We start from the raw sequence: 23,170 nt of genomic DNA, 5'->3' as shown, positions 1-23,170 counted from the left end.
TGTTTTGACGGTTGCACAACCAACTCTTGTATTCCCGTTTAATGAGAAATTACATTTTTTTTTTTGTTGCATTTATACATTTTTTAACTTGGCTGCACGCAGCGATACATATTCAGTATTCAAATTTATCATTCAATTTAAATTGCAACTCTAGATGGTATCGATGGTTTAAACATTTTTCATCTAGGTGGTAAAAGGTGAGATTTTTGCGGGCGTTGACATAACGGCGGGAGTGGCGACGAGGAAACCCGACGACGCCTCTCACTCGCATCGGTCGCGTTCGCGGGGAGGAAGACGAAGAGATGGTAGATACCGCCGGGAGCGACGCGACGGACCTTGGAGGTTAGGGGACGCGTAAGTAGATTTCCTCGCGTAAAACGATCAGGGCAAGATGGCGTACTCGTCTGTCGAATACCCAGCATGCCCCGCGCGATTGATTTGCGCATGTCAGTTGCTTGCATTGCAAATGGCGGCACCTTGTTATTGTTCATGGCGTTTTATGACTTGTCTCTTTATATTAGCGATTATGTCGAGTTTTTTCGCGATCCCTGCCGCGCGCTGTGTGCCGTGAGTGAAGTAGGGCCCGCGCGGTGTGTTTTAGGTTAAGACCAGTGCCCGGGCGGTGTGCCTCCGTGCTGTGCGGACGCGTGAAATCCCGGACAGTGTCGGAAAGAAATGGGGTAACGTTGAAATTTTCCTGTGTTCATACGGTATCAAATCGGCGCTGCGCGACGACTGGTGCGAGGCCCGCTGGCCGTGCCGCGCCGTCGACGGGCCGTGGATACGCGACCCGACGCCTGAAACGCGGTATCGCGCCCCGCGCGCCGATAACATCCACGTCGCCGAGGGAGACGTGCGGGGCCCCGGAATAAAAATAATTCCCCGACTTTTGACGGTCTATCTTGAGCATGCTTGAGCCCACTTCACGCACACCTCCCCCGACGGACAAAATGGTGGCCCCCCGATATCCCGACGGTCTGGATGCCGTATTTCGCCGAAAATCATTAACGCGCGCGTCGGAACGCGCGTCCCGCGCCGCGTAACCGTCGTTTCCCCGTTGACGCGCCCGTCCGCGGCGCGCGCCCGCCCGTAAAAACGCGCTCTATAACCTATTTCCCTATGTCGCTGCGCGCACGGTGCCCCCGCGGCCATCCGTGCACCAGAGGATTTTAATTACCGCTCGCTCGCCACGAACGGCGACGACGGGGCACGGCTCCTCCCTCCCCTCCCCGGGGAGGGGGACCGTCCGTGCCCGCGGGGCGCGTAACGCGCCGCGTGCGTACGCCCGCCCGCCCGCACGCCAGGATCGCGCTGACCGCGCCGACCACGGCGGAGTCGACTCCCTGGTCGGGAATTGCCCGTGGCCTCCCGGAAATCGAGCACGAATTAGAACCTCGTGACGCCTAGCGGGCCTCACTTTTTGTTTATGCGCCTGTTGTACATACACGCGTGTGCGTACGTGTCTGTCTGTCTGTCCGTCGGCCTGCCTGCCTGTGTGTTCCCATCTGTGTGTTTTTGTCACTTCCTCGCGCCTCGCATTCTCGCGCGATCAGCCTCCTATTGATTGTGACGGCGAATAATTGTGACGGGCTCTTCCCGATCGACGGCACTCGATCTTTCCCACATTCCGTTGTCATTCGATTAATTATACCGCGTGATGTACGTGGGTCCTCGCCCGAAAACTTTTTTTTCTCCGCGATACCTGTAGAGCTTTGCAACTTACCCGGAGTACTATTAACTGTGCTACTAGCGACTATAATTTGTATAAATTTTGTGCATATCATGTATACAGACGAGCTAACACATGACTTGTCAAAGAATTCTATACTTTTTTTTTCTTTTGACATCTCGTCATTACTGGAGCTCGATTCTTGAATTTATTCGCAAGAGAAACGTACGTGCAAATACCCGCTCTAACAGAAAAGTTGCAAGTTTATTAGTTAAAAGCCATACGATAGCCAATAAATTTCCAACTTTTCTGTAAAAACAGAACTTGCGAATACGTTTCTCTTGCGAATAAATTCAAGAATCGAGCCCCTGTCATAAAAAAAATAAGGTTAGAGATTTCTCACTGTGTGTGTGTGTGTGTGTGTGTGTGTGTGTGTGTGTGTGTGTGTGTGTGTGTGTGTGTGTGTGTGTGTGTGTGTGTGTGTGTGTGTGGTGTGTGTGTGTGTGTGTGTGTGTGTGTGTGTGTGTGTGTGTGTGTGTGTGTGTGTGTGTGTGTGTGTGTGTGTGATAAGCGCGCGCGTGTGTGTGCGTGCGCGTGTTTAATTTACCGTGTACACTTTTGTATACACTTGACGAATCTGTATTTATGTGTATCTAATTAGAACTTTTTAAATTTTTATATAACTTTTGAGTTTAATTTTGCCGCATTTGCCTGTTGCTTTATCATAAAAATACATGTTTAAGCAAAAAGCTAGTTTTGCTATTCCAAGAGATTTGAGATAATCCTGCTATTATTATCAAATTATTGAATTATTATATTATTACTTTGCAAATTGTTATATATGTTTATTAATATGTTTATTAATATGCTTATTCACACACGCAGTGTTAAGTAATGATACAATTTAATGATGTTTGGCCTCTATATGTGGTCTAATTGTTCCAATCTCAAATTTGTTCAACAGTATACAAGATTAGTAGTACTGGTGTGATTTGGGGCTGTCGGTGTACAACTGACACACGACATCTCGTCATCACACATATTGGAGCAATACCCCGAGGCGTTTCTACACTCTCTGGGTAGTTATGTGATTTGTGATTGGTACGTATTTTATTATTAAATAACCATTACATTTGTGTGATTTCTGCAATTGTGATTTTTTTGTTACATTAAGCAAATATGAAATGATTATTATAATTTAAATTAATTTATTGAATTAATTTAATAATTGGTTTGTTATTTCTTATTGATTATTAGTAAATGTACATATGTATTTTTTTAGAATTTGAATAAATTTATTTTAGAAAAATAATTTTTGAAAAAAATTAATAAAAGACACTTTGTTTTTTAATAAGAAAAGCAAAAAATAAATGTTTCTTAAATTTTTATTCATCATGTAATCTTTCTTTTTTACAACTTGTTTTTAAAGTTGAGATTAAATTTTTATATTAATATTTATTACACATTACAGCTTTTATAATCATCTAAAATTTAATTAAAAAATAATGAATATTATGTTACATTTATTATTATTGTAAAACTGATTATTTTTTACATGTCTTATTAAAATGTCAATAATGAATATTACAGTCATGGCGGCAGATAGTGATGGTGATCTGATTGAGACGGTGGTAACCTGTGAGGGTGACCTTGGAGATCCAGAGTTTCCTCGAAAGTTTGAAATCATTGTTGACCATCTCAATACTTTGCTTTGCAAAGGTAAACCATGTTGATTATTCTTGCAGTGTATTTATTATATTATTATATTATAATTTTTAATATTTTTATATGTAATAATTATTAATAAGCAAATAATATGCAATTTACAGAAAAGGGAGATGGCCTGAGGGTAAATAAAATAGAACCATGGAATTCTGTCAGAGTAACTTTTTCGATACCCAGAGAAGCTGCTCTGCGGCTCCGAGAGTTAGCAGCTCAGGGTTCTCCAACACTTACACAACTTGGTATACTTTCAGTACAAGTCGAAGGCGATCAGGTAATTTTAATTTTAATTTCTAATTATTTGATTATGGAAAACTATTTACATTTTATTATTAATATCTTAATGATACCATTTTTTAATAAATTCTTGTAGAAATTAAGAATAATTATATCAAGTGATATATTGTTATGTATTTTGCGTAGGTAATATCTTTAAGGATAGCCAGTCGCTTCGGTGGAGACGCACAAGAAATTGTGCTACATTCTGGAAGTATGCAAGATGGCGGAGCAAAATCACAAGGAGATGCTACCAATAATACTGTTGCCTCTGACAGTAATCCTTCAACGCCTTTGCCTGGGCCCAGTAATGCCACCAGCATTTCATCGACACTACATAATGTTGCTCAGATAATAGCAGCTGGTAAGTTTTTATGGATTACAAAAAAAATTGAATACAGAAATTAAATTGTGTATTATATAAATTTCTCGTTATTTCAGGAACATCGTCAGAAAAAGCTCCTCAGTTTCGTTCTCCGAATGTAGTTGCACCCACAGACTGTGATCCTATTCCACCGTTTCTCGCGAAATCGGCACAGTCTACGTCGGCGGGCAATGCTGGCGTTTCCGGAAATCAGCAAGTGATTAATCCCAGTGTATCGCCCAGGAACAACTACAATGGTCCTTTCCCATTTGCCAGTATGACGCATGCTGCTCAAGCGATACACAGTCGCGAATCGCAATCCACAACCATGAAAAATACGATGCAGTTCAAGCACCACGCGCAACCACCACCTCCGTATCCATCACAAGAGAATTTGGTGACAGTCGCTGCAACCGGTCACACGACAACGCAGCCGGTCGCTACCGTTGGACAATTAACGAATCAATACAAATCCACGACGATTGCTACATCTAGTCTGTCACCAAACAACAACGGTACCAATTTAGCAGGGAGTTCAAACGGCAGTGGAAATCAGGTCGCTTTGTCCAGCCCGTTGCTCGTGAATCTTTTACAGAACGACGCTGGCACGCACGCAAACAACGTTATGCCTGGTCAGAAGATGTTACCGCCAGCTATTGTCGACAATCCTGGACTTACCAATCGCATAAAGTCCACCAAGAAACCTACGGTAAGAAGGAAAGATCTTTCGTCGCCTAGCGAATCGCCACCAGCGAATTTGGATACCTTGAGAAGTGAAGATTTGATCGGAGGAACGACGACGACTACGACACCGCCGGTTATTTCGGACCTTTCTCAGACTTCTACATCGTCGGCGTTTGCGACTGTCAACGTTAATCAGCCATCGACGCTTCCGCCACAACATACTGCAGTGATCGGTGCAGGAACTGGGCAAAATATGATGCCGCCGCAAGCGGTACATCAAATACCAGCTGGTGGGCCGATGCAGCAGAAACAGCAGCAGCAAGCGACAATTTTACACAATCAAGTACAAAACCAGCAAAAGTTTCCCATTAGGCACGATTTGGCTCATAGAACTTCGCAGGTCCAATTGCAGAATCAACTTTCCGCCAGGCATCCGGTGAATGGACAGCAGATAAGAACGCAATTGCAACAACGGCAGTTGCTAATTCAACAACAGCAACAACAGCTCCTTACACAACAGTCGCAACAATTAAATCAACAACAAATTGTTTCGCAAGTTCCGGCGGCACAGTCGACTTTGCTCCAGCAACAAAATACGAACGCTGCATCGTTGCAAACTGCATCTCTCATCAATCAATCAATGTTGCAGCAACAACAAGTTCATCAACAATTGGTGCAATATTCCACGGTAGGCTTAAATGTCCCGCAACAACGGCTAGGTTACTTAAACAGTCAACGTCAACAAACTCCGCCGCCTTATCCGAGGCAACCGCTACCACAACAAACGCATTTAAGTCAACAGAATCAGGCTCTCAATGTACAACAGCAGCTGCATCACAATCAGGTGAAGAATATCAACGCGGATACAAGTGCGACTACTGATTTTCGTTATGGGCAGAGTCAGAATATCCTTAGTAGAAATTATCAGTCTCCTGCAACAAGCAATGCTAATGGGACCACGTGGAACGCACAAAGCAATTCTATTCCACAAGGTGCTCAAGTCAACACCACACGTCTGTCAGTCTCGAATCAGGTTTCAGGTGCCTTTCCTCAATGTGGCTCTCGTATAAATAATTCTACTACTAGCATTGCTTCGTCTGTCAACAAGACGGAGACTTCCGAGTCTCCGAAACCGGAAGAGGAAACCCCGGAACCAGAACCGGAACCGGAATATACCTCTACCGGAAAAATACGACAGTTTCTGATTAATCCTCTGACAGGACACTTAGAGCCAATGCCCAGTGAAAGTTCAGATTCAGAGCCAGAGAGTGCAGTGGATAATCAAGATGATTTCTTCTCCTTTCCATCTCCGTCGAACGACAGATCAAATTCGATATTCTCCGATGACGATGCGGACAGCAATTTCTCAAGAAGAAACGAAACGACGAACACGGATCAGTCCGATTCGGAGACAACGGTGAAGTCCACGGCTAGCGAAGGAAGCTTGAAACACAGTAGAATAAAATCGAGCAGAGAGACTGCGCATAGCCCAATGCCAGGAGAGAAAATCAAACTGCGATTAAAACTGGAAAAATCGGAGCCGGTTACACCAGCTTATAAGGTGGATGTTTCCTTCGTAAATACGCCGCCTATGCGCAAAGCCGACAAATCCGTGAATAAAATGTTCGCCGGTGGTGTCCCGAATACGACTGGTGACGAACCGCTGCGAGTGCCTCCGTTACACATTTCTTTAAGAGGACGTAACGCTTCAGTAGTACAAAGAGAAAAAGTTAAGAAGTCTCTGAAGGAGAGTGAGGGTGATGCAATTAAGAGAAGAAGTAAACTGAAGAAGATTAAGGAGGAGTGCATCGATGGGAACAAGCTGCTACAGAAGAAATCATTGAGCATGATTATCGGCGCCTCGTCTGCATCGAAATTACCTTTGTCTACTTCCACGGTAAACAATGCCATTTGTAAAGTCGGCAATAACATGTTACAAGCCACTGCAGCCAAATCCAATGCCTTAAAACAAGAATCGATGGACGCTGTACGATTACAAACTGGTATCACTACAAAGCCGAGTTCGAGTAAAAATAGCGATATGGACGATATACCGCTGAATAGTAGAATACCGTCTCCTTCAAAGCATAAATCTGCGATCGCGAATCAACCTTTAAATACTCCACAAGCTTTAACGAAGACTCAAGTGGATCTCGATGCACAGAATCACATGCAGGAACATAAAATAGGAGGAGGTAAGAAATTTTACTCGATAGCGACATAAATATTATGTCATATTTGCTAGTTATTTATGTACAGATCCGTTCATATATAATAATTGTATTACAGGTAAAACAAAGAGAAGGGATTCTAAGAAGAAATCAGAATCTGGAGATGGTTTACATCGGGAACAAAATCTGTTGTCGGGAGGTCGAATTTTAGATAATCAAGCGAAATGGAGGAAACTCGGTTACAAAGGCGATATAACTCCAGTAAGGAAACCGGATTCACTTATAACCGGAGGTGACTTTAGTACAATCAAGAAGGTTGGCGAAGTGCGAAGAACGAGCGATAGCGACATCAGTAAATCATCCATTGAGAAGAATAATTCATTGAGCAGTGTTGCTCCAAAAATCACAGAGCTTAATGGCGTGAAGAAAGACTTACTAACTCAAGACAAGAGAAGGCGATTAAGTTTGATGGATGAAAAAGATCTGCATTTAGGAGGTAAACATTAATTTTATATTTTATGGAACTATATTATTATTAAATAATACAACTTGCAGTAGAAAAATATACATATATAAGAATATATCTTAAAAAATATATATATTTAAATATTAATATTGTGATATATATATTATGTGCAAAGTTACATCTTTAATAATAAATTTTTACGTGTTACAGAATCTCCAAATACAGAAGTCACACATTTTAATAGTCAGAAGGCAGCTTCTGAAAGTTCTGCAAATACGGCACCGAATATAAAAGCAAACGCCAGTCTGTCCTTCGAGAGTGATTCTGGATTAAAATCGACAAATTTATCGTCAGTGCAACAAGGCGACATGAGAAATCCACCAAGCAACCCCGAGACTAAGGTACCGGTGCACATGGAAACCATGACGAAAAATTCTCAACCACCTGTGGCCAGGGTGCTCTCTGTTAAGAGTAAATCTGACATGGAGAATTATATCGCCACTGTTAAGAGTCAGAACATGGGTCAGAAGCTGAAGAATCATATAATCACCAAGAGCGAGGCAAACTCTATCATAAACAGGCATAGCAAGACAGTCGAGCAGTTGAGCTTCAGTCAAAAGAAGACGATTCAGAACCACATTAAGCAGGTCGACAAACCGACAACGATGGAAAGCAAGATAGACAACGCGTCGCAGAGAATCAGTCTGCTGAAGACCACACCAGGCTCAGTGATCAGCAACTCGGTAGAAGTTCCCAGGTCGCAGAGTATCGGCGACGTACCAGCGACGAATAAGCCAACCTTGCCGATCGGCGAGATAAACGTAACCGAGGCGAAGGTCAAGCAAAAGTTGCTCGAGAATACGACGGTGCCGTCGATTGGCGTTGTTGATGCGAACATTGAGAGAGTCGGTAGCGGCGGCGGCGGCGAGGACTCTGGCATTGAGTCGATGGACGCTCTTTCGGAAAAGTCGCCGAACCAGGGGGAGTCTCCTCTGCATAGGCCAGCGTCGGCGACCGAATCGGTGACGCAAAGCGGCACCAAGAACATAATACAGGGGGAACCATCCTCCCTATCAACCACCAATAAGAACGTGCCTTCCTCAACTAGTAGTAGTGATATGTGTTCAAATTCCCATTCGGAACTTCTCAAGTCCAGTGGCCCACAAAGGTTAAGTCCTGTGTCCGTAACGAGTTATTTTGAGAATCAGTTGAATCGCAATATATCAAACTCCAGTGAACACGACGCGAAAAATGTGTCTAGCGACAAATTGTCGTCGTCGTCATCGTCGTCGACAGTTTCGAGAACTGTTAGTGGTGGTGGACATAGTAGTGATATGGTTGCTAGTTTAGATATGGCGAATAATGACAAAAATATGCCCAGTCCTCTGGTGACGGGCACGGTGACTGTTGCGACAACAGCGTCTATAACCAGCAGTATGTCTAGTGATAATAACTTATTGCAATGTGCACATCAGCAAGCAGCGAAGGAATTTTCTGATAAGGACAGTTCTAGCGTTAAATTAGAGAGTACTGTTAACCAAAATGATCAGGGTAAGGCAAGCTCGAAGCACGAAGAGAGCTCGAGAACTGTGGAGAGCGTATCCAACATGGAAGACAGCACGAAATCGGTTGTAGAAAGTAACAGTGCAATTAGACTAAGCGACGAACCTCACGGACAGAATAATAATAATATTAATAATAATAATAATAATAATGGTGTGCCTATAATACAAAATCACGTTGCTTATAATAAAGTTGAAACTGCGAAGCTCGATAGTGCGATCGCGAATGATGCGAATAACGCGGCGACAGATAATTCTTGCTCGAATGGCGAAAATTGCAATTCCGAAATCAAAGTAGAATCTAAAATTAACGTAAAGGTGGACGACACCAGGCAGACCGATCGGTTCGAGGTCTCAAAAAACATTAACGTTTCGGTGAACGCGACGTCGGTTAAACTGGAAACGTGCACCGAACAGAACCAGAAATATAATGTACAAAGCCACCAGCAGCAAGTCATGCTCAAAGAGCCTTCTGTAAATCTTCAAAAGGTCACGGACGATTTGGTTAAGAAGATGGTTAACGACACGAGTGAACTGAACGCGGGTATCCAGTCACCGCTCGGCGAGGATCCGCAGCCCATCAGGATCACTCCGCCCTTGTACACATACTCCAATCCCGTGGTACTGCAACGGGACGAGACACCGAGTCCGGCGGCGCAAAATCCCGAGGTGGACTCCAGCGACGTGGAGCATCTCAAGCGTAAACGTAGACGGAAGCAGGAGCTCGAGGGCCGGCAGGACGTCATATGTATAGAGGACAACGATGAGGGACCACACTTTGTCGAGAGACTTAACTCCAATAGTTCAGAGGAGTATGTGAAGAGGCACCCGAAATCTTTGCTGGAGCAACTGCTGATTGATATCCCAAATGACAACAATGAAAAGAGATCTCTGAGAACCCGATCGCAGAAGTTGAACAGTCCAGATATCGCCAACAAGACTCCAAAGAGTAGCCCTCACGGTCCTAACAAGTTAGAAGAGCGCCGTAGTATATCGCCCTACGCAAAAGCAAGTCCGAAACTGACAGTATCGAAACTGTCTCCTAACGCGACAATAAAAATAGGGAAACGGAAAAGGCAAGAGAGCGAGAGTTCCGTTGCGTCGAGCACAGCTGACGATCCGCAGCCGAGACCAGGTAAACGGAAATGCTCAGAGAATGCTGCAGAACTTATTAAAGCTTGCATGGGTGTAGAAGAGACTGGTTCTATAAAGAAACAAGTACCTGGCAAGGAAGAGCAATCAAAGAAGGGGTTCAACATATTGGCAAAGGCTAAGAAAGGTGTTTATTTCACGCTACTATTTCTCTGTGTGTAGTAGTTGTCTTGTTTATATTTTATTCAAAATATCTTTCTTTTTTATTTAATATTTAATATTTTTCTACATATACAGGCTGTTTAGCTATTAGCGCATCAAATGTTACTGACAGATTTTTGAACAAATTTCAAGTTGCATGAAAATTTCTCTTTATAGCGAAAATTTTATGAATGACTTGATGACTTTCCAAAGTTTCAAAGATTACGACTCAATCTTTTTACATGTGTCTAAATATCTGTGCGCATGTTGAAATCTAAAAAAAAGAAATATAGTAAACAAACAAAATAGTCCTTCATTAAATTTTCGCTAAGAAAATCCCGAATTCATTAAGGAATTTCTCATTATCAGCTAATGCGGTAGGTGGACACCCTGTATATATTACTACAAACTTTGTACCGTAGCAAATTACAAGGACTGCCAAAAACAGAGCTGTTCGTATGAAAATTAGGATGTATCATAAGATTGATATACCAGAGAATACTAATCGTCACATTGTGAAATCGTAAATTTACAAAAATATAACTGTTGATATGGAGGTGCAATAATTTAAACTAAAATGAAGAACAAAAAGATACTACAACTCGACATATAGCTATCTCTCTCAATTTCGCGCTAGTGTGCTTTTAATTCTAAATTTATCTATTTCTCTCACAGATTTGTCTGATTTATGATACTTAGGCCAGACTTATATGTGACATAAACATTTTTATATTTTTAGGTCCCATTGTGGTAGAAGTAGATTCGTCTGATGACGAACCATTGATTGAGTCTGTAGGAAAAGCAAGAGTACGATTATCAGATGAAACATCCGCTGCTTCCCCAAAACCCAAAGATCAAAAGTAAGCAACCATTGAACGCATTCTTTTAACGGTTGAAACAGAAAAATAAAAAAAGAAAATTCTAATCTCGGAGATTTAAGAGTAGTTCTGCTTAACGTAAGATAAACTTTTCATTAGTTTATAAAGCTAAATGAATTTAAGCACAGCTGTTTCTGGCAGTCAAATTAAATTCAGTAATACATCAAATTTCAATGCCAGTAATAGAGTGCAAAGAGAGAGCCGTTTGTTAACCACCAAGCAACCGAGTGTGGCGACCGTGACGACGACGTTGACGACGACAGCGACGGTGACAATAACTGCGACGACGATAACGACGATAACGACGACGCCAACGGTGACGACGACGATGACAACAATCACGACTACGACTGCTACTACCACTACTACCACTACTACTACTGCTACTATGGCGGCGGCGACGGTGGCGGCAGTGGCAACGGCAGCGGCGGCAGTTACCGTTGGCAAGGAGAGATTACGGGGTACTTCCGTATCCAGCAACGAGTCCGTGGGCGAAGTAACGACGAGAAGGTCTGTACGGCAGAATACAGCTTCACCTTTAGCTAAACCAGCGAGCAACACTAGAGGCGCGTCCAAATCCTCGGACGACGTTAACAGAAGGAAAACTCGTAGTGGTGCTGGTACGTAATTGACTCAGCTCACCCCCTAAAGGGTGCACGACTGCATTTAATCTCTAGATTTGCAATCATCAATTTATCGTCGACAAGCATGCTGTCTACTTAGCATTACTGTTACTGTAGGGTTTATTTTATTCAAATATTTGCAGTTTTGATTCTATTTGAGCTAATTTTTAATTCTTCTTTTAAAGTTTCTAGCATGTCATTATGTCAAATATATAGTGAAGTTTGACACCTTAATTATTAATGAGAAATATAGATGTTTTTTAGTGCTGTATATTTTATATACTATTTTTTTAACTGAAAACACCTCGTACAGCGGGAAAACATTGTTTTAGTAACGGCGGAGACGGCGGAGCAAGCGAAACGGAGGCGAATATCCCGAGAAAACAAATGACCTTCGGGAAGTGACCTTGACAGTGATTAGCTACCGCTCGTCAAGGCCTATCTGTCTGATTGTAAATCCAACACAAACGGGTATTTAATTGCCGTGTGGCTGGATCCCACCTGGTGAAACTGTATGCGTCACACTATAGCGCACAACGTTGCTGTATATGTATCGGGAGTATCGTATTAAAAAGAAGTGCTAGACGGTGTGAAAGCATCTCTTGTGCTGTAAAACATTTTGTCGTTCGATATTAAGTTAGTCACGCATAAAAGAACAGCATCTATTCCGTTTCTGTGTTTTTTTTTTCATGTGTCTTTCTTTTATCTTGTTTCTTTTTTCTAGAGCATAAATAAGAATTATATTGTTACAAGTTTTGAAAGTTTTTGTATGAATGAATCATCCTTTTAATGAATCATTCCTTATTAATTGTTACATCCTTGAGGGGGGAACCTCGTGTAAACGGCCTGTTTTTCAAGAATTTTTTTTAATGCGTTGATTGATTTAAAATTTAAGGTACAATTTATGGATATTACAATATAAAAATTATATTTTTTTTACTTCAATTTTTAATAATAACGGTGCAATGGTGGCTTGAAAATGGTGTCTGCAAAATGCGCCGTGCAGCGTACAGATCACAAAAATAATCTGAAACAGAAAATGTAAAATAAATTCTTTAGTTTATGTAAAAACCGTCAGCATCACATTTTTATTTTATTAAAAATTGCAAATTTGCAAAAATAGTGAAATTTTGAAGAAAAAAAGATTTTGTTTTTTTAAACAATTGTTAATAACAACAGTTGTTTTAAATTAGAAAATTAAAAATCGGAGCACGTTATGCTGAGACCAATTACCTATAAAATATACCAATTTCATAAAGATTTAAAGATTAGTTTTTGAGCTACGTTGCACGGCGTGCGAAATTTTGCATTTCGAGAAAAACACGTTTAAAGTTTGAGTAACAAAAATCGTGAAAAAAATCGTAATTCATTTTAACTTACTACAATTTTTTGCTAATCTGCGATTCCAGGGCCATAAAGTAGATCTTCTTGTTCCTCGAACATTAAATTAACATTAAATTTATTACAAAGGAACCGAAGGCTAAGTGCCCGACGAGCCCTCGTTTACCTGATCCCTAGTCTGCAATGAAGATTTAAACTTTAATAAGAAACTGACTAATCACAGTCGATTTTTATAAATACACTTAATTGTGATTGTCGAGTGCTGGCAATTTCTTACGACTTAAAGCTTAATTCTTTATTGTAGACAAGGCTGAGTGCTCCGCCTAATGCGATTTTATTTTTAAAAAAATAAGGTACAAGGAGGTCTCTGATTACTTTCTAATTTTTCCTATCGTATTCTAGAGAAAATTTCCTATCACTTTAAGCAAAATTTGAAAATGCTAAACATTTCATTTTACTTGAAGTTCCCCCCTTAAATGTTTAAGAACAGTATGTATGTGAAAAACAAGCTAGAAGCAACCTGTTTTAATTATCTTTTCACCGTCTAGCGTTCTCATTCATGCTGTACTCCTATGAGCAGCAAAGTTTAGTTACTCAGATATGACTTGCTCAATGCATCACATTATGATCTAAGTAACTGAACTAACTCCAAAACTGCCGAGATATTGTATGTAACTTTCTTTTACCATTCAAATGTTTCATTCTATCGACAAATACTAAAATTTCATTCTTCGATGTGCAATTTTCTAACGTCGTTATTAGATGTAGGAGAGGGGAAAAACTAGCTTTATAGAGATTTAAGAAAATTTAAGGAAAACCCAAATTAAATATTTATGTTTCGGGAATCATCTTCTCTCATATAATTCCTTTCGTTCATTGTATCAGTACAAAATAATAAACGGTAAAAAAAGTCCAAATTTTTAAGGCATTAAAAAATGCAAATCCGATTTTTACTGCCGTAAGTAAAATACATATTTTCCGTGGATAAATTTATTGACTGGTGGAGCTTAGATTGCTATTCTCTGACGACTTTGCTGATAGACTCTGTTTAGACGATGTCTGTTTTTGTGTATACATATTTATTTATTGTGTGTCATCTCTATTTGTTATAAAAAGTTTTCTGTATATACATGTAAGTAAAGAATGCACATATATACATATATACATATAAAATAATGATATATGAATTTTTCACACAAATTAGTTTTCTGCCATATGCTGTAAGCTCCACGCCAAGACACAAAGCAGTAACGCTTTCGTACTTATCTATGCGAAAGATGAAAATGTTTTTGAGATGTTTGTCTGATACTTGGACAATTATCACAATTATATCTTAAATACTGGGAATAATAAATTAACATATTGGTATATAAGGATAATAACAAACGCGAAAGAGCCATTTTTCACATTTGTAATTATATTCCAGAGATGAATGTATGTTTTAATCATAACAATGTAGCGATTAAGTTCGTATTTAAATTATTATAGTATTTTTTGTTTTTCAGACTTATCAAACATAGTCTTTCAGTACGAGGTTCGTCTTGAGTTATAATATTGCAGAGGCCGGGATATAGGAATTTTGAAAAAAAGATTTATTTTATTTATGAAACGATAAATACAGTGAACGTTGGAAGACACGCGTGTATATGTGAAGATGATAAGAATAATTATTATAAGAACTAATTAATACAAAAAAATGTTAATTTGATATAGGTAATATATGAATGAATATATTTTGTAAATAATTTCTTGTAAAGACAAAAAGCACTACCCGTTGTATATATAGGAACTGTTTAAATTTTTATTAAACTAGTAATAATTAAACTCGTGCAAGAAGTCGTAATTGTCATTATTAATTAATTCTCTCGCATTCATGTAATTGATATATTAACTCTTATACAAATTTAAAACTACATTGAATTATATATGTGCATACGTATATACAAATGTAAATCTATGTATGTGATTTATATCGATTATTGTTTTTGTGAACAGATAATCTAGTTTTATATTGTATAAATATAACTTACAGTTGAGAATCTTTAAAGTTCTAGCTAAGCCTGTAGTAGTCATCATGTAGCACTGTTCAAATTTTTCATAAGAATGTGCATTTCTTATCCGTTCCGATAATAGACATCCTTCTTTTCGCACGACAAATCAAATTTAGGATATCATTTAGCAAATAATATATATCATGAATAATTTATTAATTATATATACATATACATCAATAACTCGTTATTGATAATAATTTATCTTAACTACAAATACCCTTTAATTTTCAAGTGTTTCATGTGTGTTACACGCTCTGTAGACAACTTTCTGTGTCACGTCATTATCAATAAATATGTTCTATTTAGGGTATTTGTCTATGATTGTAATTATGAATTATACTAATGTGTATATGTCGTTAAAAATGGTTAAAGTGATTTAATATGATTATTAAAGTAATAATCTTGTTTCTGAGTATAGATAATTTTGCATAAATCTTCGATTTCTTGTCACAGATCAAGTAAACATTTATTACACGATAAAAAAAAGATTGTCGTAACAATATTGTTACAAACATAGAATGTACAAAATATGATAAGCTCAGTGCTCAATTACGTAGTGTGCATAAAAAAAAATTTTCAATATTTTTTTCCCAAAGGCTTGATGGCTACCAGGCGACCACTTCTTTAATGAAAATGCTTTTTTCCCCGCTAAGATTAAGTATTGAATTTAATAATATTTAAAATAGGAACGAATTTCACCGATCTATGCCCAAAACAATTAAGAGAGACCGAGACTGCTTCTTGGATTGTAGCTTCGTTGAAATTATTCCTATTTTCAATATCAATTTAAATTATTCAGTTAAAATATTGCTTGTTTATTAGAATTTATTTCTATTGTAGAGACAAGAAACACACACATACACACACACTGGATCATGTATATAATAGCATGCTTATTTTATTTGAATGGAAATCTACACAACCTGATTGTACATAAAAAAATATGAAGAGATGGGTACAGAACTTTCGCGCGTTTGATTTCATCCGTATCCTATAACGCAAATAGGAACGAGTGTAATATATAATAATTTAATTGCTGAATATTACAGGAGGTAATTAAAGGATTGTATTTTCGATGTAAAAAATATTCTCTTTCGCATTAGATAGGCTAGGCATTATTATGTTACAATTTTATCATTGAATATTATATTTATATTGATTGTATAGATTATAAACAAGAGTAAGCTCTTTGTGTAAATACAGATATCTTAAATATAAGCGGACATTAGCGCGCACGCATAATTAAGGAGCTTCTAAAGTATTTCTGCCGTAATAATCGCATTTGTGTGCATGTAATGTAAAGGAGAAGGAAGTGATTCAAACAATGCGCCAAAGATCAGATATGTCGAGTACAAGAGTACAGTTAGGCATAGCCATCGGTAATAATTTGAAGAAGCGGGTGTATGTGTGAAAAGCTCAATAAAAAAATTGATGTTGATACTTTGTGGTTCGTGTAACGATGTAAAGTTTACATGCTCTACTATCTACGCGCAATCTACAATAATTATGCTGATAACAAATGATCTTTTACGTCTGTTTATATATAAATATATTATAGTCGCGCGCGCGCTTATGACGAGCTCCTTAATTTTGTAGGCATGGCCGCAAGAAATATTATGTATATGGATGTGAGTTTTAAGATCACCAGATTGGGATTGTGGTTTGATGACTTTAAAACCTGCTATATACAAGACATTTGTATTTTTAGTATTTGGTTATACAATATATAAATAGCAGTAAAAAGGAAGTAAACAATTGATAATAATCCAAGTGGATAAATATATATATATATATATATAAATATAAATATATATATATACATGAAATAAAGAATTAGATACCATATATTATATTTGTAGAAACGATTGAGCACGTGAGAGATATCGCGCTATGATTATATGGAGAAAATATTACAATTATATTATTACCTATTATTACACAAAGTGAATACACAACATAGTAATTTGCTAATTGTATCTTTTAATAATTATTGTAGACACATTGATGAAGGTTTTTTTCTTGTTATTAATTATTAATTACCATAGACTTATAAGACAATGAAAAATGTGTTATAAAAAAAACCAGATGCGTTTGCTTGTTTTGTATTATATATTCTACCCATTTTCATCAAAGCAATTCGTTATCTTCTAATTGTTATATGCTATCTAACGCACGTATAAGTAATTACGTATAATTTTACATTGTTATTTTTATTTTACCATCAAGTATAATTACATCGCAACTCTTGCAGCGTTCATTTCACCAATACTTCCAAAAGATCTCGTCCCATCGAAAACAGTTACATAAAGATTACATACACAATTACGATTTACAGTTGCTCTTGCATTGTTATTATTTGTAAAAATTATTAATTGATATAATACAAAAATTTAACGTTTATTTTTTCTCATGAATTATTTTCTTAAGTTGAAGTATATATATATATATATATAAAGGTTCATCTAATGTAGAAGAAAAAACAAATTAGTAGATGAACCTTTTTATTTTTACATCTTACATAAAAGTTGTATTTAAGTCATTTAAGATATCGTAATTTTTAGTCCCTAGATCTTTGTTCTAATAATATTTAAAATTTTTTAATCGCGTGTTTTAACCATTAATCCCAACCGTGTTTTTCAGCACACTCTAACCCAATCTATTGGTCGTTTTCGTCTTTGCCTCTATAACCGTATAAGTATAAAATGATGATTTTAAAAATCTGAAAAAATTCATATGTACTCTTTAAACATTTCCCTTAAAAAAAAAAAACTACCATTATTACGTTACTCCCCCCCCCCCTTGTTTAGTATCACGGTTGTACAAAAAATTAAGGATAATATATTTTAAGCAGGACGAAAACTACCCATCGTAGATTGGATTCGAGGGTTAATTATAGTACGTATATCCACGTCAGCTATTTCTCCTGGACGATGACGTCTGATCAAAGGTGAAGAAGAATTGCTGATAAGATTTTTGCGTCTCGTATCAATTTTTTTTCCAGTAATCTTGCCATATCAAAGTAGAATGATTTTACAAACAAGTCTTCTGTATATGCATCACGAGAATTATTTACGTGGATGAACGACCTACGGATTCCGTTGATCTTTCAGATCAGATGTTATCGAGAATTGAAGCATTTTTCCTCAGTCTTGCTATCAACGAAAATTACATAGCGCAAACATCTCGGCTTATTAAATCCAGTCACGTAAAAATATTAAAGCAGTAACGGCCGGACAATTCTGAAAGAAAAAAAGACAATTCTGAAAATAATTTCTATATATAATTTGCTGTCATTTTATCGATTATTATATGATTTTATAACAAAAATTTTTCTATCAAAACTGTTAACGTGTCAGTCAAGCAAACATTTTTTTTTTTCCATAAAGCGTAGATGTAAGAATGTTTTTTTCTGCTGGAAAGAGTAGATATAAAATGAGTTTTTACTCTAAAAGGAAGCTGAGTGGAAAGGATAGCTTCGCTATCGCGAATCGCGAGGTTGCCATCGCTTTTATGGCATCTACACGAGTTGCGTAACAATAACCAATCAATTTTTCGCTCTCATAATAAATTTATTGGCCACCATGCATTGCTTAATTTTTGCCACACAGCAAGCATTTCCGTTATAAAACTTGTTCTTTTCAGCTTGGTAGGTATACCTACGGGATTCATAGACATTTGACTACATAGTTCAATGTGCACATTTTTGTGCACATAGAGGCGCTGATGGATGAAAACACCTAAAACGACGTGATGACCGCTCTGGTTTTTCTCTGCTATTAATCACCGAACTCTCGAGACTCTAGATGGCGCCGGATTCAAGTCCCCCCACTCCCCTCCACACCTGAATCATTTGGTTTGTTCGCGTCGCCATGCTCCGATATGCTCCTACTCACTCCAACGCATTCTAATAGGTTGGCATCATCGGAATCAACGTATTGGAGTGCTATGGGGTGAATAGGAGCATGTTGGGGCATGTGACGCGAACAGACTCATTGAGTCACATGAAAGAGGCCATGACTGTGACGTTGGTGGCAGTCGGTGGCTGCTCTCAGGTTTTAGGTTTCTCTATGGTTTTACTCTTCCCGTTTCGTGATCCATTTTATTTTGATATTACCGAGCCACGTGTATTCGATACAGTTTGATAGAGAATCAGTTATTAGTCCAAAAAAGAAAAACAACAAATATTTGTGTAAAGAAGAAACCACACGAAAAATGAGTACTGCGACGCATCAGCAGCCTTGGCAGGAGGATAAAACAACGAAAACGTCCAAGAAACGTCACGCCAACAATGATTGCACGATGGAGGTATTTTGTTTTAAGTAGAGTTCTAAATTTCAAGACAATTTTTTTTTAAGGAATAATTATATTTGATAAAAGAAATTCTTCCATGAAAATCGTATCTTTCGTGATTTTTTGTGATTATATTATAATAACTATAGATATAATGATAGTATAATGGTAGTTTCATAGATTTAACTTTTCGAAAATTGATGATGCATCTATTAATTGTTGATCAATTATGATCTCGATTGATCATAAATCTCATTATTGTTGTTAAATTGAACTAGTGTTTATTTTTATCCAAATTGTCATTTTTATTCTTTGAAATTGATACAAATAAAACTAAACCTAAACCTAAACAGGTTCTATTATTGTTTGTAAATTAAATATTTTAGATCTGTATATCTGAATAGTATCTAAATAAATTTTCATAGATTCAGTGCCAATTATTGTTGCAGATTTCAATGTCAGCTTTGAAAAGTTAAATAAATGAGTTAGGTATTTATTTTATATTATAATAAATAAGCTTTTTGACAAGAAATATATGATACAAAAATCATTCTGTGTTAGTTTGATATTGAGACAAAAATGAAATAATCCCTGTATCGATTTGTGTTTCTCTGAAAAATACTAAAGTTTTCTTTTTCTTTAGGTTGAGGTTAATGGAATAAAGGGAAAAGTACAGCAGCACTCACCTCAGAAGAAAGTCAAGAATATACACGATGGAGAACAAAGAAAGGTAATATATGTGATACATATCTAACATAACACAAAAGTAAATCATGAAAACAATTTTTATATCTTTTAACGAAATACAGAGAACTTTTTAGCAGAACATTACTATGATATTTAATGAAAGATAAAGATAGAATAATCCTGTGTTGATTTGTAAGTACTATTAGTAATTGATTTAACTGCTGATTGAATTAATTATCAATTAAAATTAATCGAAACTGATCTAGTTTTATTCTCTGATTAAAGTTACCTTTAAATAAGATTTTAAAAATATATAATACATGTAAACTTAATTTTAAATGAATTATTTTTATTGCAGATATCAGTACCAGCGCACAGATACTCACCTTTGAAGGAAAACTGGATGAAGATATTTACACCAATCACCGAACATCTAAAGTTGCAAATACGATTTAATCTGAAGACCAGAAATGTGGAAATCAGAACGGCACCGGAGACATCGGACCTCTCGTATCTACAGAAGGCGGCAGACTTTGTGAAAGCGTTCATCTGTGGATTTGAGGTGGAGGATGCTCTAGCTCTGTTGCGTTTGGACGATCTCTTTGTGGAATCCTTTGAGATACAAGATGTTAGGCAACAACTCAAAGGAGATCACCAGTCTAGAGCAATTGGAAGATTGGCGGGCAAAGGTGGAAGAACCAAATTTACAATTGAAAACGTAACAAAAACCAGAATTGTGCTGGCAGACAGCAAGATACACATACTTGGTTCTTACCAGAACATACAATTGGCTCGTTGGGCGATATGTGATTTAATTTTAGGTAGCCCAATCTCCAAGGTTTATGGACGATTAAGAAATATAGCCAGTAAAGTCTCGCAACAGTTCTAATGTAGTTTCTATTTATTTGTATCATATATACATGTATACACACATATTTGTTAATAAAAATTATAAAATTATACCTTTCATGTCTTTTTCTGATTGTATAGACCTGCATGCAGGTCTATACAATCTATTAATATTGTACATATGTTGCATAGGTGCAAAATTAAATTTACATATTTAAATAAATAATAAGGCATAGTAACATTACTTCCACTTCTCTTGTCGAATGTAGATTCATAAAAGAATCTGATATTTATATTTACGCGGTACTTTATTTAGAACTAATCTACCATCATAACTAAGAGAGGCAAATGTCCAGGGATCAGCAGATGACCATTCCACTGCATACACACTATCTTCATGCTCCTCATATCTTCCTACCAAACCATCCTCTAATCTAAAACGTCAGAAACATAAAATTTTGTATTTTACATGGAAATTGTCTAAGAAATTATTCCACGATATATTCATTTACTTTTTTTTCCCACTGGACACTTCGCTTTGCGAAGTCTCGTCTTCAGCTGATACCATATGTCCAAACGGCTCAGACGATATAGATGCAATGCTACATAATATTACTCTAGAGTCGCTGCTAGATGTTAAAACAAGCTGATCATGGAAACGGTTGATCCTTATATTCCATACCCAGTGCGAATGCTCCATACGTGACAATATTGGTTCTGTGGGAAGTCGAATATCCCAGAACTTCATGTATCCATCGTCACCGCAAGTAGATAGGAAATACTGACGATTCGCATTAAAATCTAAATCCCTAAGAAACGAATTGCACGATGAGAGAGAAGTAGGAACAAGATCCTCTATCAAGAATCAATTTTTACATTATCATTATTACCTGATGATTTGCGAGTGTGCAGATAAAATAGACCAAGTGGCATTGGCCGGACTTCTAAAATCCCAGCCACGTACATTGTTATCATTCAAGGTTACAAACTGATTAGCACCGTTGTGAGGATTCCATTTACCATTCGTAAATCGTGGCTGACCCTTACCTGCTAGAGTACCCGATACTATAACCTGTATGGCATATAAAAAAATTGAGACAACAGTTTGACAAGTAACATAAATTTAATGTAATATTAATAAGGTAGTCTTGATTAAAAAAAAAGAAAGAATTAAAACCTGTGGACTTCCAGTCAGATCCCACAAAACAAAATTATTGTCCACTACTGATACGGCCTTATTGCTTTCCATAGGGTGATAAGCGATAGTTTTCAGATCAGTGCCATAAGGAGTTGTGTCAATATCAGCTAACTTGTTGAGCTGCAGAATATCATTGTTGTATTCTTTTATTTCAGGAAATTTCCAAATAGCTCCTTTCATCTGGCAGGTACCTTCCTCTAGAAGAATAAAGGATCTTTAAAGCATTGAAAGATTTATTTCATACCACCAAATATAATTATTAATAACAAAAGTTCATAATTGGTTAATTTCAGCTTGTATAATAAAATAAAATTGCTTTACAAAATTGAATATGCAACAGTAAGGTTTATTTACCATTCAAGGTATTGTAACACGTAATAAATACATCAGGTTCAGTTGGAGAAGCCTGTAAAGACCAAATTTCTCCTATTGGATGCTGAAACACTTGCGTTTTTAAGTTTCCCGTTTCTTCGTTAAGTTCCACTAGATGAACCTGATTGTTACTGAATTTTAAAGATTGTGTTCCTACCAAGAATCTTACGATATCTGTCTCAGCTGTTTGAGCCGACAGTGCTCTAGTCTAAAACATAAAATGTTATTTCTTACATAATTTATTAATATGTGTGATAAAAAGCATTAAATATATATATAGCAAATAATAAATAATAGACAGAAAATAGAATTTTTTGGAATGAAATAATATAAAATAAAGATTTACTAATAAGCCTGGTTTATTTAAAATTTGTAATTAATTTATAATAGATTTGTACCTGGAATTCAAGTCCATATATGACAGGACTATCATTTTCCATTTTTACCACCATACATGCAATTATATATATTTAATAAAGCTCTCCAGAAAATCCGATTTGTCAGATAAACGTGACAAATGTAAAGCCAAGTTTAGAGCCTGTCAAAAACACATGGTGAACAATCTTCGTAGCAGACTCAACAGTTATTAAACATGATTGGTTCTAACTTATAGAACCAACAAATCAACAGCATGATTCAACGGAAAATCTAGTAATGTTGCTCAACTGTTA

General features: G+C 37.2%; 3 protein-coding genes and 1 long non-coding RNA gene across 8 annotated transcripts; 2 read left to right on the top strand and 2 right to left on the bottom strand.

Moving 5' to 3' along the window:
- Window positions 1-13: 13 nt before the first annotated feature.
- LOC105839161 (serine-rich adhesin for platelets) lies at window positions 14-16,059 on the top strand. 5 transcript variants are annotated; one of them, XM_036295406.1, is made up of 11 exons: window positions 14-680; window positions 2,634-2,770; window positions 3,260-3,388; window positions 3,499-3,665; window positions 3,815-4,031; window positions 4,109-6,910; window positions 7,005-7,382; window positions 7,563-10,049; window positions 10,947-11,067; window positions 11,266-11,705; window positions 12,022-16,059. In XM_036295406.1, exons 3-11 carry the CDS (start codon window positions 3,262-3,264, stop codon window positions 12,111-12,113), a joined length of 6,831 nt encoding a protein of 2,276 aa, XP_036151299.1. In that variant the 5' UTR covers window positions 14-680; window positions 2,634-2,770; window positions 3,260-3,261; the 3' UTR covers window positions 12,114-16,059. The 5 variants fall into 5 exon arrangements, with proteins under 5 accessions (XP_036151299.1, XP_036151298.1, XP_036151297.1 ...); XM_036295405.1 differs by having other exon boundaries at window positions 7,563-10,193; window positions 12,041-16,059; XM_036295404.1 differs by having other exon boundaries at window positions 7,563-10,193.
- Window positions 16,060-17,294: 1,235 nt separating this feature from the next.
- On the bottom strand, window positions 17,295-18,920 carry LOC114253799. Its single transcript, XR_003625275.2, has 2 exons — window positions 18,548-18,920; window positions 17,295-18,342 (listed from the first exon to the last, which is right to left on the bottom strand). It is a non-coding gene; the product is annotated as an uncharacterized LOC114253799 (long non-coding RNA).
- A 252-nt stretch (window positions 18,921-19,172) lies between these two features.
- On the top strand, window positions 19,173-21,040 carry LOC105839167 (RNA-binding protein pno1). Its single transcript, XM_012685284.3, has 3 exons — window positions 19,173-19,408; window positions 20,037-20,123; window positions 20,439-21,040. Exons 1-3 carry the CDS (start codon window positions 19,316-19,318, stop codon window positions 20,967-20,969), a joined length of 711 nt encoding a protein of 236 aa, XP_012540738.1. The 5' UTR covers window positions 19,173-19,315; the 3' UTR covers window positions 20,970-21,040.
- On the bottom strand, window positions 20,964-23,121 carry LOC105839166 (EARP-interacting protein homolog). The gene is made up of 6 exons (XM_012685283.3): window positions 22,898-23,121; window positions 22,482-22,707; window positions 22,107-22,324; window positions 21,820-22,001; window positions 21,442-21,738; window positions 20,964-21,363 (listed from the first exon to the last, which is right to left on the bottom strand). The coding sequence occupies exons 1-6, from the start codon at window positions 22,949-22,951 to the stop codon at window positions 21,201-21,203; spliced, it is 1,140 nt and encodes a 379-aa protein (XP_012540737.1). The 5' UTR covers window positions 22,952-23,121; the 3' UTR covers window positions 20,964-21,200.
- Window positions 23,122-23,170: the final 49 nt, after the last annotated feature.

The sequence above is a fragment of the Monomorium pharaonis genome, chromosome 1, assembly GCF_013373865.1.
Source record: "Monomorium pharaonis isolate MP-MQ-018 chromosome 1, ASM1337386v2, whole genome shotgun sequence".
NCBI lineage: Eukaryota > Metazoa > Arthropoda > Insecta > Hymenoptera > Formicidae > Monomorium > Monomorium pharaonis.
This window is presented reverse-complemented; position numbering and strand designations above follow the sequence as displayed.

Excerpts from the sequence above, each read along its gene's own strand:
- LOC105839161 (XM_036295404.1), top strand. The coding sequence starts at position 3,262 with ATGGCGGCAGATAGTGATGGTGATCTGATTGAGACGGTGGTAACCTGT. Across the intron at positions 6,911-7,004 it reads GGAACATAAAATAGGAGGAG|GTAAAACAAAGAGAAGGGAT; the intron begins GTAAGAAATTTT and ends ATTGTATTACAG. Across the intron at positions 11,706-12,021 it reads GAAAACTCGTAGTGGTGCTG|CGGGAAAACATTGTTTTAGT; the intron begins GTACGTAATTGA and ends CACCTCGTACAG.
- LOC105839167 (XM_012685284.3), top strand. The coding sequence starts at position 19,316 with ATGAGTACTGCGACGCATCAGCAGCCTTGGCAGGAGGATAAAACAACG. Across the intron at positions 19,409-20,036 it reads ACAATGATTGCACGATGGAG|GTTGAGGTTAATGGAATAAA; the intron begins GTATTTTGTTTT and ends CTTTTTCTTTAG. Across the intron at positions 20,124-20,438 it reads ACGATGGAGAACAAAGAAAG|ATATCAGTACCAGCGCACAG; the intron begins GTAATATATGTG and ends TTTTTATTGCAG.
- LOC105839166 (XM_012685283.3), bottom strand. The coding sequence starts at position 22,951 with ATGGTGGTAAAAATGGAAAATGATAGTCCTGTCATATATGGACTTGAA. Across the intron at positions 22,325-22,481 it reads GTGTTACAATACCTTGAATG|AGGAAGGTACCTGCCAGATG; the intron begins GTAAATAAACCT and ends TTATTCTTCTAG. Across the intron at positions 22,002-22,106 it reads ATCTGACTGGAAGTCCACAG|GTTATAGTATCGGGTACTCT; the intron begins GTTTTAATTCTT and ends TATGCCATACAG.